A 14,887-nucleotide genomic window follows, 5' to 3' on the forward strand; every position below is an offset into this window, starting at 1 on the left:
ATCACCAATTCTGTCTCTCTCCTTTTTTTTTTTGCAGGTTCAGCTCCAACTCCCTTCCCGTGTAACCCGTTGATAATGCGTTTCCCCAGCGGGACTGTATCCGCTCCCTCTCCCTCCTCCGGCCAGCCGGGGGGCCAGGGCCCAGGGTCAGGACCTGGACAGGGCCGCTCCTGGGAGGAGGAGCCCAAGCCTCTGCTCATGTCTCAGTACGAGACCCTGTCTGACAGCGAGTGACCGGAAACACCATCGTACAACAGGACCCCGCTAACAGTCAACCACCTCTGTGCTGCTGCAGCCACGCAAACACACACTCACACACACACACATATACACACACCTGCTGAGGCACCTGCAAACCTACCCACACCATTCCACTCTGCATTTTCCTCCATCAGTCCTCAAGCAAGGATCGTGTCACCTTTTCACACACCTGAGACACCAAGCACCGACGAGCTGGAACACTGCTGCTCCGTGTGTTTGTTTGCGCTTAGGTGTTATGCATTCACTCCAGGACTACTCTAAAGGACAAATCACTTTGTTTTTCTTTTCGTTTTTTTTATTTGAACTTTACTACTTTTCCTCACTGGCCTTATCAATATAGACACATGGACCTGCACCTTTTGGGTGTACCGCTCTAATGTGCTGACACTTGTGTGGAAGGGACTCAGAGGTCGTGTCGTTGGTCTGGTCAGGAGCCCGATGACGGCTGTTCTAGAGACAGATTTTCACTGCAGATCTGACCTGAAAGCAGCAGCCCACACAGCGAAGACCCCCCTCACGTTTCTTCATGGTGAACTCCAGGTGCAGGCGACCTGTGCACTGCTACCACTACAAGAACACTTGTGAGAGGACGGGAGGAGGATCAACATCCTGTTTTTCTTGTTTTGGTTCTTTCTTTTTCTCCTTTGAATTCAGTCCAGTCCTGTGTTTGGAACGTGAGCTGAGACTTTTAGTACATTTTGATGGTGAACTTTTGATGGTGTCATTTGTTGTCTCTTATCTGCAATGATGTATCTTTTCTGGGGGCGGGGGGCAGAGATTGTTATGTGGGAGGGTCATATCATTGGTTTACAGGGTAAACATGCTGTTCATCGCTGATGTCATCATATATTTGGGAGGGTCAGGAGAGCGGCGAAGGCCGGCTGACATCAGGCATCCACGTGGGGAGAGATGCTTTGCCAGATGGGCGGCACTGAGACAAGTGACACTTTCTCACTGTTTTTATATTAACCATGTCTGTGTTTGTTGAAACCGTTTTTTGGATATTAAGCACTTAGTTGTCAGTCTGTTCACAATGGCATTTTTAAGAATCTGTGTTTCCTGGGGGAGGTAAAAAAAAAAAAATGGACTCAAGAACAGCATAGAAATCCCACTGTGGAGGTATCCTTTAACACCTACCTGTTTATTTTGGTCTTGCCACCGATATTCTTTAGCGCTCCCACACTCAAAGCGACAATCACATTTCAGTGAACGACGAATCAGCCGCTTCGAGCAGGTGCGGACCGACCTTAAAGCTGCTTAAAGGCAAATTCCTCAGCATCACTTGGAGTTTGCTCGCATTGAAGAGGTGACAAAAAATTTAAAAAATAAAGCCATCTTTCTATGACCTCTTGGTCCATGGCGGCGGCAGCTTCAGCCGGCCCGCTAGAATCCCGTCTAGGAGCTGTTGTGACGGTCTGACCTCTGACCTTTTACTGCTTAGTGGTGGACCTGAGACTCAACTCCTCATCCAGGCAGATTTTGTACAGTTATGAGATATTCCTAGTGTTAAGTGCCATTTATTTTACATATACAGTACTGAAGTTACCAAGTGACGCACAATTTTTCTTTTAGCCCCCCCATGCCAGGGTTTATACTGTCCATGCAGGGAAATCTGAAATCAAAAAAGCAAATGGAACGTCCTTTTTTTAATTTTTTGTTTTTTTTGTGTGTTGCATTTATTATTACTTCTTCCAAACCCATCACAGCCTTAGCTTTTAACTGTTTCACTCATTAGATTTATCATCTAAACACGACAATGCTGTATCACAGGACAGCTTACCTGGGCCTGCATCAGATGTTTTCTCCACTCTATGAGACCCATGACATACTTCAAGTGTACTTCATTGCACATCCTGTGTTCGTACGGGTCAGAGGAAGTCGAGGGGAAAGGCATTCGAAAGCATTCTGGTAGTTTTTTTTGTAACATTAGTTGACATGTTTTAACATTTTACTTGCAGTATTTTTTTTAAAGGTCGCCCTTTCTGTAAATGATGTGAAATGTTTCCCCTTGTGACTTTGTGGAAACCAGCGACGGTTTCTGTCCCCTGACTGAACACTATGAAGCGATGGCAGTGAGCTTATTTAGTAGTTTCAGGAAGACTCACCTCTATCTCTAGTTTTGTCACGGGGGATTGTCACAACACAAACATGATGACTGTTATAGGACTACCTCCTCTCCCTCCATCATTCTACTTACCTGCAGAGGATCATCTCAGCCATGTTTTAGCTCTGAGTTTGTTTTTCCTATCCAGACTGATGGAGGGTTTGTAATTTCATCAGGCGAAGCAAAAATACAGCCAGGCTCTGTACATCGGTCTCTCTGCGTGTTTGTCATTTATCCACTGATGAAATTTAAGAATGTGACGGTAAACAGACTAAGCCATATCCAGCTGTTCCCTGAACTGATGACAGACTAATAGGTTGTTTTTAAAAGTATATAATGAAATCAGTTTTAACATGCATCCATTTTGTTGTTGTCCTTAAAGTTTCTGTGTTCAATACACACCTGTGTCATTATAAATCAAAAATAATCATTCAAACCGAAAACGACAAAGTTGATATCTTGATGTGTTCCCTGGACTGTCCAAGGGTGGGTGGGGGGATTGACATAAACAGTACATTGTTCAACAATTTTTGTGCATAATGATTTTTTTTTTTTTTATTATAACCCACTGTATAATAGCAAGGATTGTATATAAAACTGAAGAGATGTAAATATTTATGTGGCTTGCTTCAAGGTTGGTATTGCAAAAAAAAAAAAAAAAAAAAAAAAATATTCACATGGTTAAATTCTACATGCCCACCAGCAAGCTTTGTGGATAGCAGTGTAAAAATGAAAAACAAAAAAGACACTGCCTTAATGTTTAAATAAAAAGCTTATTGCCATTCATGGTCTCAGAGTCACGTCATTTATTGGTATGTGTTTGTGTTGGTTGTTTGACAGACCCAAAGTAATGAGGGTGAAGTACCACCAGGGGGCAGTATAAGCATATTTCTTTTTACAATTATACATTGACTAAGTTTGACCCAAAGAATTCAGGGAGAGATGTTCAATCACTGCATTTATTAATTTTGCATAAATTGAACAAAATAAGATCAGATCCAGCCCTGACCCACGTTAATGTCGTAGTAAAGCTGATCATGATGATGAGCCGAGTCGTCCGCTGCGGTTGTTGAACTAAGGTGCTGTTCAGCTGCTACTGATCTGGTCTCCTGTGATCTGCTGTGCTATCATTCAGCTCGTATGAAGGTCACACTGCGTCTCCGTTATGATCCCCTCCTTACATAACTCCCATGAGCCCTACAAGGATACCATGTTATGAAATTAAGTAGGCCTACTTAGACGTGTGAAGAGTGAAATATGATTCTTAATTTGTCTTCCCTCCTCCATTTACAACATGTAACAAAGACCTTTGAAAAATACGCTACTTCCAGTTATAACTGCTACATTTTTGACAACTTATTTGTTACTTTTCAGTTTAAGATTTACATATAAAAAATGATTATCCTAAAAATTCTAATGCATGGTAATAGATTACACTACCCTCTACTATATAGATTTGTTAAAATGAGTTTACACATTAATGCATCAGTGTATGATCATATAATATTATAAACCATACAGTACTCTCACAGAGGGAAGAGGGAAATTTCCAGAATACCTTTGCTTTTCATACTTAAAACACATTTTCCTTATGTTTATGTACTTTCACTTGAGTAATACTTTCAATTAATGACATTTAACTGAGTATTGTCACAGTGTGATGTTGCTGCTTTCACTCGAGTAAAAAACCTGAATAGCCCTGCTCCAGACTTTCATGTAAACTTCAAGGTGCCGATGTGTTTTTTTTTTTTGTAATATTTAGAATTGTTCATTGTTTGTGCAACTGGGACCCGCTGATAAAAATGTTGCTCCACCACAAGTGGCCCACAAAGTCCACAGTGTACTTTTAAGTTTCTGATCAGGTATTTTAATTGTGTTCTGTATTTGCTGTGGAGTATATATGTAGACTGCTGAGACATGAAGAGCAAATTTGGGCAAGTAAACCATCTCTGAGGACATCAGATAAAACATTATTTATGTTGCAGGGGCTTTTCTGCAAAGGAGGAAAACAGTTTTCATGGATCCCCACCGTGTCCGTCCCTGAGCACAATTTTACATCCCCTGATTTATGGATAAGAAAGTTGCTGACTTAATATTCAATCCTTTATTGACCATATTAGGGATTTTTAAAAGAATACTTTGTGCACTGATATATCAAGTTGAAGCTTTTATAACTTCAACATAATGTATCATATGATCTGGAAAAGAGCAATTTCATCCAGTCAGTTGTTTCATAAATACCGACTTTCACCAGGAACCAAAATATCTCTGTGGTCAGGTCCAGTTTGCTGTTTCACATCAGTCTTATCCAACACTGGAGACTGCATGATGTGAGCTGCTGTGGAGATCCTGAGGCACTGTGGTATCTATTATTTTATTTCAATGTGAGGCAGTGAATGCGCTGAGGCAGAGGGCCTGAAGAACAATAAAAAAAATATAACTCTCCAAATACTTACGGCCTGATTGATAGATTGATTTTGTTTTTGTTCTGAAATTCTGCTTAATGAACATGCCTTGATTCTTTTTTTACGAGGGATATTATTATTATTGTCCCAGGGTTTCCAACAGGATGCTGCACCATATTAACTGTGTGACCCGTCCCACTGTGTGTCTGGAGAACTTCCTCTTTCTTTCAGAGGGCCAAAATTAAACCTGTAGTAAGAAGGGAAATACAACATCCTGTGATCAAAATCAAGCAACAAATGCACTCAAAACAACAGAATTAGGGTTTGGGAATTTCTTCTTTTTTTTTTTTTTTTATTCATTTAGGATATACATCTTTTTAAATTATTTTCCTTGATCAGAACAGGAACAATGATTGACGTACAAAAATATAAAGAGAATTATGAAGTGCCTCGATGCCACATATACAACAGGAAAATATATTACAGTAACAAAATCAAGTGTTAGGAAACACAAAAGTATCTCACAGAAAACCACCAACGTGTTTAACTTTACACCCACCGACTTTCTCTCATCAGTCTCTGACATTTCACAGACCATCAACACATAGCAAAACTCTCCACCATCTTACCAGGGACTTCACTGTTCTGTATAAAAAGTCATCTCGTCTATATTTTTTCTTTTGAAGGAGCAGATCTGACTTTTCTCCTGTTGTCTTGCTACTTACTGTTCCCTCATTAAAGCCCAGTACCTATCCCACAGTACTGATGCACCGCCTCATCTTCGTGCCCTCCGCGTCCTCTCCACTCTACACATAACCTGGAGGGTATTTCAAACTACAAAATAAAACAAGATCACAAGCTCAAGACCTCAACTGAAAATCAGGAATACACATTTGCAATGAATAAAACAGATACCTAAGAAAATTTGAGGTAAAGTCTGAAGTTTCAATATTTGCTGTGTTCAGTATCTAAATATATATATATATATATATATATATATATATATATATATATGACACATAAAGAAGTCATGAAAACGCTCTATAAAAATCTATCTTACATTTTCAACAGGGAAATCTAATGTGGTTTCCCTGCTCGACTTTTTACATGTTGGTGATAGCAGAAGAGTTTCATGCTTTTGAACAACCTTCACTGACAATTTGTTGACATGTGAAAACTTGAAACGCCCGGCTGCGTCAGCTACTCGTAAACTCACACCTAGTTATAACGCAAGTGCTCACTTAGTGGAGATTTACACATACACAAAAGGTGATGTGTAAATTGCATCACATAGTTCTTATGTAGGGACTGGTTGTTAATAGACACGTATGCCCAGTAACTGCCAACTGTTACATAGCTAACTGAACCGACGGACAAAGCTAATGCTAAGCCTGCCAACATTTGACCCACATTTGCAAATTATTATTAAAGTTATGATGCTGCAGCGACTTTACCAGCTACGTTTCAATGGTGCAATATGATTCAGCAAATCACCGGTTTGAAGTTAATGACTAGTTACTTTCTAAGTGATGCATTTATGAGTAGCTGGTGCAGCAGCTGAAACAGTGATATGTATATTGCACTTGAAGCGTCCAGATACTGACAGGCTGCAGCTGGAAACACTTCTTGTTTTTGTGTTTGACTCTCTTGGAGAAGCCGACAGGTGAGCGCCACTGCATCAGTACAGTTTGTTCCGTACCAAGAGTTGTGACAGAGAAGTGTCACTTCCCTCTGCTTGTTTACATTTTTTTTTTTGGCAAAAGCAGGTAAAACAGAAAGTAAACTATGCAACGATTGCCACTGTTCTCAAAGGCTGTATGTGTTGTCAATCTAAATTGTTGAATGTTGCTCTGCAGCCCCTCAGCACCTCCTAGAGACCAAACATTATCTTAAACTAAAGTATTGAAATTAAATTGCGTTTAACAGGCTGTTTTTAGATTTTAAACCATGTTTTCAGAGGCTTTAAATATCTCCCTTTTCAAATATTCTTTTGTTACCGTGCTGTGATCCTTGTTTTGATTAGACTTCAGTCTTAACTCTAACAAAACAAAAGCGTTCTGCCTCATTGTGTGGAGTTATTACAAAGAGATAAACTGTCTTTGGTCCAATTTTTCAAATGCAGTACTGAAATTCTCCCCCTGCGATGCTAAGCCCACTCAGAGAACTGTGATATATAGAAAACAAGTGCAATAAAGCCATATTAGAAAGCTTTGCATTGGTGTTACTGGGTTTGCGCGAGCTCCCACGACACGTCATCCTGACTTTTCTCTACATACACAGACATCTACGATCTGATCGTTACCTCCACTGAGGTTACGATCCAACCTGAAGGACAGCAAAGGCCACCAATTTGTCAGCTCTGGTATTAAATAAGACATTAACCATTGAAGTGCAGCTTTAGACTGCCAGAGGACCAACCCTCCCTTTTTAAAGACTGCATCAGTAGAAAGTCTAAATACACTCAGGTGAAATGTCACTAAAGGGTTTCCCAGAGTTTCCTCCATGGCGAGTAAAGATGAACAGAGCAGGGTTTTTAGTTGCTCCAGCTATTACTTGAAGTATTTCCATTTCAATATTTGCCTTCCCAAGTTCCTCTTCCTCCAAAAAAAAGAGAAGAAAAAAAACCAAAAAAAAACCACCCGGTCGCCCTCTCCCTGTGCGGGCTGGCCCGGTCCGGGCTCTACAGGTCCTCTGTGTAGATGATACAGGGACTAGTATCCTCACTCGACTCCAGCTGCACCGTGGAGACAAACCAGCGGCGGGAGCCTGTGGCGTTGTAGTTGAGCGTGGTGCGGTAAGTGTTCTTGGCGTGTTTCGGGTAGATGATGGTGGTACTCTGGTAGCTGATGGGCCTCTGCCGTGGCTCCAGGTACACCTGGGACTTGTAGCTCCTCCAAGTGCAGTTCCGCACCGCCACCACTGTCTCGCTGAAGGAGGTGGCCGTGGGAACGGGGGCGCAGTAAACTCGGTCCCTGTAATGCTTGTCAGAGTCATACTTGACCTCGGAGTTGCACCTGGAAAGGAGAAAATGACTCTTTAGAAACACATTTAAAACTGATCACTAGGTGGCAGTGTTGAAAAGACAATATTGATCTACATTAGTGAACAAAGCTCTATATTGAAACCCGCTACTGTGTCTCGGGGGGTTCCCTTACTTGATTTCCTGCTCTGGTTTGGGGTTGACCTCGATGCTTTCTCCGAAGAACACGGGGTACATGCGAGTCTTTGGGTCTGTTCCTGTGGCGTTGAGCAGCAGGTAGGGCAGCTGTGCAGGAGACACACAAGAGTCACAATCTCACACAAACATCAATCTCCTGCTGAACTGTTTGTAACCAGCCTGCCAACGTGTCCATTCAAGGTAGTCCTGTAAAAAAAAAAAAAATTAAAAAATCCCAGCATGGTCGGGGGGGTTTCAGCAGAGCCAAATTAAAAACACAGACTCGCCATCCTCCCTCGTGAGAACTCGCCTCGTCGATGGCACGACTATTACTACAACAACAATTAGACAGAAGAGCGCAGCAGTCAGGGCCACACTTCCATTTTAATTCCGATAATTGCACTGTGTGGGTCCAGCCAAATGAAGTGTTGGTGGGAAGTCTCTTTCTCACCAGCTTTCACTGCAGCTCAGGCCGACTTGAGATATGTGACCCAGACACAGCCTGTGTGTTGTGTGTGTGTGCGTGCGTGTGTGTGTGTGTGTGTGTGTGTGTGTGTGGACTGAAAATAGGCTCACAGATGTCAGGGCCGACAGTAGTTAATGAAATGGGAATTCACTTGCAAGAAGTACGTCTCTGGAGCAGCTGGTAGTCAGGCTGAGTGGAGATGATGCTGTTTGAAAATGATAACCAGGTGATACTCATGGATTCAGTTTCTGCTACAGGGAGGTCAGAGGTCTCACGGGGACTTCAGCCATAGTTAACTGAACGACCTCTAATCACATGTCATGCCCTTGTCGCATTCCCTCTTGGTTCTTGTTAATTCAGATTTTTATGGGTTCAAATGATCAAGTGTGTGTGATGGCCTCTCTCCACCACATCTGATCGTGGCCATCCTCACTTCCATAAATCCTCCAGTCATCAGAGCTGTTCGACTCTGTTCAGCCCACACACACACACACACACACACACACACACACACACACACACACACACACACACACACAGGCACAGTCTGATGATTTCTGATGCATAAAACACTTTTGGACACTTCAGATTTCCTCCATGGCTGTAGTTTAACTGTATCATATGTTCTAGGGCTGCAGATAATCACGTTGTTCATAATATGCAGATTATTTTCTCTATCAATTGATTAATAGTTTGGTCCATTAAATGTCAAAAAATAGACAAAAATGTCCATCACAATAACCTCAAGCCCAAAGTGAAATCTTCAGATTTACTTGCTTTATTTGACCAAAAGTTAAAAAAAATCAAAAATGTGTAGTTTATTATTTCTTCAAAATCAACAACGATTATTAATTCTCAAAAAAATTGCAAATTCATTTTCTTTCCATTCAGTATTTTATTAATCAACTAATTGTTTCAGCTCTAATATGTTCCTGTATGAATAATTGAGTGAACAATAGGTGAAGCTCCAATACAATAATAATGAGAACCACAAACACATGCTTAAGTTCTTATAGGAATCATATGAATGTTACTCAATTAATTTTCATGGGATACATTTGTAATCTAAGTTTCAAGCAGCGTACAATACAACAAGTTTACCTTAGATAGGCTGCTGGTGACAACAGTGTTTGTATAGTGGGGGGGTCAACTAACTGTTTGAACCATGCAGGTGTGTTTGTGTATTGACCTTTGACCTCTCCAGAACTGTAAGGAGATAAACAGAGCCGCACCAATCAGAAACACAGATCCTATCGTACACTGCGACGTTCAGGTAGCGACTGAATGTTTTCTTTCTCCAAACGCCGTCCAATCTGAATCAAATGGCACCCCGACCACAACTCCGCCACCTCTCACATTACACAGGGGAGGCTGTCACATGCTGCGGTTTGGCCGCTGTGAAGTGCACATGCCGCTACAGGGGACGAGCAAGAACAGGCCAAGGGTACAGCAGATCGCCGTGTGAAGCTCGTCTTACCTACAGCCTACAATCATCACCACACACTCTCTGGATGGTGGGACTGGACTTGCACAGCTGTTAGTTTTGCCATGCAAGACTGAAAAAAAAAAAGAAAAAAAAAAAGGTTCATATTCAGGCCGTTGATTTTCTGCTGCTGGCACTTCATGACCTGGAAACACTGAGCGAGAATGCGATTGTCCCCTGCTGCTCCGGCACGGAGAGCATCCCAGGTATTTCTCCACGGTTGCGTTCTGGCAACTTCTGCAAAGCAAACACTCGTAAATGGAGGCAGGTCACCTTCAGGCAGCGGATCCCGCAGTATGCACACAAGGCATGAACCCCCCTGATAGCACATTTCTGCCCAGGAAAAATAGTCTGCAGCTGAGAAACCCACACAATGTACAATGCACAATGCAGAGCTGCGGAGAGAAAACGCCAACTCAAACACAATCTTCCGAATGCTGGCTGTTTGGTGAAGAGAAGCACCCGACTTTAACATCCTGCGTTTGCAAGGACGTTAATGTGAGAGCATCGGTATCACACAGTGAGGCAGATTTAGAAAAGGTCATGAGATCTGTCTCCTGCCTGTCCTCCTGGATAATCCAGCGACAGTTGAGCCACCAGCTTGAACTGGACGTGCTCTGAAATATTCAAGATTACATAACCACACTATTTTTCATGCACTTAGTCCCTCTTGTAAATCTATTCACATGTTAAGAGATCCAAGTGTAAGATTAATTATCCTGCATCTGCATAAATTTGAACCAAGTCTGAAAACAGACAGGCCATCTGGATGTTTACCCACTTTTAATTTAGAAGTGAGAGCTCATCAAACACTTATGCAATGGCCTGCAGCCGCGCTAACAAGCCCCTGCACCTCAAAATAGAACTTGAGGATTGTTCTTAGGTGGCACACAAAAACAACACAAAAATAGATTTGGAAAGAGAAAAAAACAAGCACACGTATGCCTCCCCTCATCCTGCTACCAGACATGTTCTCATACCGCTCAAAAAACCTTTTTTCTCTGATGGAAAGGTTTGATTTTTTTCCACACACATGAGCCCATAGACGGGATTAGAAACACAAGCAGGAGCAGCCCCTATCAGGACTGATCTGTAAAAAGGGAAACCACAAAGCAGGAGTCCTTACTAATCTAAACCTCCAGAGGATTAGAGGATCTCTCTCTTTTTCTGTTTCAGGCCTCAGCAAACCGATGTCAAGCAACTCCCAGGATGCAGTGCTGCATTTCTGAAGCCTCCCTCAGACACTTTAAAAGCCACCCCGACCTGCGCAGGCATGTTCTTAAGACTTTTGAAACTGGGAGTGACCCTGGAAATGATTTTCAATCAAATCAGTCTTGTTATGTGTGACACACAAATGACTGCAGGACGTGTCATTAAAATGTATTTGTCCTTCAAAAGAGCAGAAAGTGCATCAATTATCATAAATCTTAGTTTCCATGGAATATATTCTGCAGAATCATGTTATTTTCGTTGGACTGTCCCAAGCTAAACAAGTACTAATATTTGCCTTGGGGTGCACTGACAATTTGGTTCATTTAATGTACAATTGTGTCACATATTGTTGCAAATTTACTGTATACTTGTGCTATTTTTGCTTATACAGGTACATCGTTTGTAATTCAGAGAGCTATTTATACTTTTAAAGAAATAAAACTTGAAAAGAAAAGTTTAAGAGTGAACCTGTGGACTTCAACAGTCGTGTTGACTGGGCTTGCTGGTTCATGTGAGATCTGAACAGGAACTGGTTGAGGCTGATAGAGAACAGTATTGTTGCCAATAAGGTCGCCAGCGGCCGGTCACGGATGGATACTGAGGCTACATAAACAGAACCAAATGAACAGGATCGGTTTTTTACTGTTTGTATTGCTACCACATCCACAGACATGGTGAACTGAACATGAATACATCAAGCAGGACACTGGCTTCCAGATGTTGATGTATTTTTAGCTTCAAGCTATCATTCATTTACATTCATTTTGAGGCTGATATTAATAAACTTTATAGGGTTCTCTGCAACTTTAGTTTGATACTTAACTCAATTTCCAGTTTTTCTTTTTGAGCCGTTAATGTTCACACATTAAGGATACAAGAGGGTCAACAGGTCACACAAACGCTAAAGAAATATTGACCAAAGTTAGCTGTCACATGACTTTCAGACTTCAGTACTCAAGTTAATGTCCAGATAGAGGAACCAGAGTCACAAATATGAAATACAAATACAGATGGTCCCATAAATAAGAGGACTATGACTGACAGCGACTATGACTGAAACTATCTGATACAGTGGTTCACAACTTGGGTGTTGGGACCCCCCAAAGGGTTCGTAAACTACAGGGGTCACAAGATGATTAATGAGAAAACAGTTCTAGTACACAAATGCTTAAATTGTTGCTTTTTATTATGAAATACTGTAGAGGAAGGCCTCTTTTCAGAAGAATCAGTCTGAGAATTCGTGAAAGTGCTTGTGTCTCTAAGTGGTCACTGCTTCTCTTTAAAGGGTCACAAGCAAAAAGGTTGGGTAATAAGTACTGCTCATTAGAGTGGTTTCAACAGAGGACACAGAGCTGCTCCTGGTGGCTTATTTCAAGGTTTATGGAGCTGAGAGCCTGACTAATCATCTTAAAGGTTCCCTCTGACTATAAATTCCTCAGCCCTGTGATATCAGATATGAAAGACCTAGTTGAAGAAGCATAATCCAGATTTTTTCATATCGATCCCCCACTGACAGACCCCCTGACTGTCCTGTAGGTGAGGGGGAAGAGACCTGATCAGAGTGGTCATCCTTGCACTCTACACACCTTCACTCAGATTCATGCTACTGAGTGAAGTAAAACTGTTATAAAACTTTATGGCATCTTGTTGGGAACCCCTGGAATCCTGGCAAGGACCCCTGGGAGTCCCTGGATCCCAGTTTGGAAACCCAGCTGGGTCTGATCAACTCACTGACCCTTATGACACCATGTAGTCAGGGCCCAGCTGATGCAGCAGAGTGAAAAAGAAGACATTTTACTGTATTACTGAGGGCCAGTGGCATCTTCAGCATGAGTGCAACATCAGAGGTTTGCAACTAAAGAATTCCGGGGAGAGAGAGAGAGAGAGAGAGAGAGAGAGAGAGAGAGAGAGAGCTTCCAGATGTTGGGTGAGTAGGACCGGAGTGAAATCTGGTTCTGGCCAAACAATAAAATGCTCTCAGATTTTCAGTGTCTCTCACAGCAGCCTCATTATTTGGCCATTACGTCCTTTTATCCTTTAATTCAGTGTGTCAATGATCTGACTGACAGCAAAATGATTCTGGACACAAAACAGACCCGAGTCTGTTTGATTTTACTAAATTAATTTCAATTCAAACCATACAGGAAGTTCAGCGATGTGTTCCTTACCAGTTTGCCTTCTCTGCTTTCCTTTTTATAATATCCATGATGGCTTTCGACGGGCGTCGTGCAGCTGCTGGAGCGCGACTCGATCAGACCCGGAGAGAGGGAGCAGAAGGGCGGACTGGGACTTGGGGGCAATCCCGAATCCGGACTGTCGAGCAGCCCTTCCCGGTTCTTTCCTTTAAGGCTATCATCCATCGCTTGTAAGTGTAGGTGCCCCACCATTTCTGGGACGGCTCAATTCAAAAAATACCCCAGACGAAGTCGCACTGACTATTTTTTTTTAAATTTTTTTTTTTTTGAAGTCTTGAAGCGCTCCGAGCTGCTGCGCGCTCCTGCGTCGGAAAGAAACAGTCCTGGTCGAACTTTTTCAAGACGACTTCTGCAAGCAGAGAAGAGGGGGAAAAATCAGGAAATGGCATTTAACCGTTGCCCAGACATCGACTGTGGACAAAACCCCACAGTGATATCAACTCAGCCTTTATTTGTCTTCAAACTTTACTGTACCTGCGCCTGTGAAGTATCCACCTTTAATCCCGAAAGATATTCCAAAGAGGCGTGAAAGGTCACAAACTTGACCCAGCAGTTATATATTAACTACTCTTAATTAAAAAAAAATGAACAAAAACCTTGTAAAACTCGCGCAAAATCAAAAAGTCGACCGTGCGTCTGGCACCGATCTGGATGAGAGCTCCTCTGCTCTGCTCTGACTGTGTGTGAGTGTCTTTGTGAGTGTGTGTATATGTGTGTGCGCTCTCCAGTGGAGAGCTCCCTCTTAATGATCCTGGCAGGCTTTTTTTTGCACCTGGATCCAGTCCAGCCCCCATGATCTGGATCACTTCCACGTACAACCGACAGGGGCGAGCACGTCCTCCTAGCTCCTGCTGCACAGGGTGTTTATGACAGGAACCCTGCTGAAATGCCCTTGAGCAAGTTATCCAACTCCCCCTCTGCTGGAGCTGGTGAAGCCATCATATATAAAATATCATTATTTGCCTAGTTGTTAAATAGTTAGAAATTGGCAATTAATGATGTACCACTATTAGCAGCAGCAAGTTATTACATTATAATAGTGATAAACTATTCATAATTAACAGTTAGCTTTTAATTAGTCAGCTGGTATTCATTCAATTTATTGACACACGTTATTAGCAGTTAATAAAACTATTGTTAATTAAAAGTTAGTGATCTGTTGATTAAGAGTAATTAATGTGTCACTTCATCAGAGCAATCAGATATTGAATTAGCAGTTAGTAATCACTGTTCTTATGAAATAGTGATTATCGATTAATGATACATCACTAGTCATAGTTTGTGAATTATATATACTATATTATTTAGTTAACAATTTGCAGTTAATAGTGATATTACTAGTCGTAAATAGCAGTTCGTTTCTGTTTTGTACCTCCTTTATTTCGTGTGACTACTCAGGGCTTTTGTGGACCTCATTGAAACATAAACTTTTTTATTATCATTGACTCAATAGACTATTTTCTAGTGACACTACAGGACAAACTTTACATTTTTATCTTACTTTTTAAGACTTGAAGTATTTCAAACGTGTTAATCTGTCCTATATTTTGTGATATTGTATTGTTATGTAACCTGGTAAGCAGTGCACTGAAACCTGAACTGAA

At 41.7% G+C, this 14,887-nt stretch overlaps 2 protein-coding genes across 2 annotated transcripts in view; one reads left to right on the top strand and one right to left on the bottom strand.

Annotated features, from left to right (window-relative positions):
* ncor2 (nuclear receptor corepressor 2) overlaps nucleotides 1-3,149 on the top strand; it is a 65,038-nt gene extending 61,889 nt beyond the window's left edge. The window contains exon 46 of the mRNA XM_087170330.1: nucleotides 38-3,149. Within this exon, the coding sequence (XP_087026456.1) occupies nucleotides 38-234 (197 nt within the window). The 3' untranslated portion in view covers nucleotides 235-3,149. The remainder of the gene's footprint in view (nucleotides 1-37) is intronic.
* rflna (refilin A) lies at nucleotides 3,011-14,010 on the bottom strand. The gene is made up of 4 exons (XM_023394040.2): nucleotides 13,758-14,010; nucleotides 13,257-13,632; nucleotides 7,926-8,035; nucleotides 3,011-7,784 (listed from the first exon to the last, which is right to left on the bottom strand). Exons 2-4 carry the CDS (start codon nucleotides 13,473-13,475, stop codon nucleotides 7,451-7,453), a joined length of 663 nt encoding a protein of 220 aa, XP_023249808.1. The 5' UTR covers nucleotides 13,476-13,632; nucleotides 13,758-14,010; the 3' UTR covers nucleotides 3,011-7,450.
* Nucleotides 14,011-14,887: the final 877 nt, after the last annotated feature.

The sequence above is a fragment of the Seriola lalandi genome, unplaced genomic scaffold (assembly GCF_002814215.2).
Source record: "Seriola lalandi dorsalis isolate HSWRI2012SDOR001 ecotype SW California unplaced genomic scaffold, Sedor1 jcf7180002054945, whole genome shotgun sequence".
NCBI classification, from domain to species: domain Eukaryota; kingdom Metazoa; phylum Chordata; class Actinopteri; order Carangiformes; family Carangidae; genus Seriola; species Seriola lalandi.

Coding starts and splice junctions, on each gene's coding strand:
- rflna (XM_023394040.2), bottom strand. CDS start 13,475: ATGGTGGGGCACCTACACTTACAAGCGATGGATGATAGCCTTAAAGGA. Junction 8,036..13,256: donor AAAGCAGAGAAGGCAAACTG/GTAAGGAACACA, acceptor TCTCCTGCACAG/CTGCCCTACCTGCTGCTCAA. Junction 7,785..7,925: donor AAACCAGAGCAGGAAATCAA/GTAAGGGAACCC, acceptor TCTCCTTTCCAG/GTGCAACTCCGAGGTCAAGT.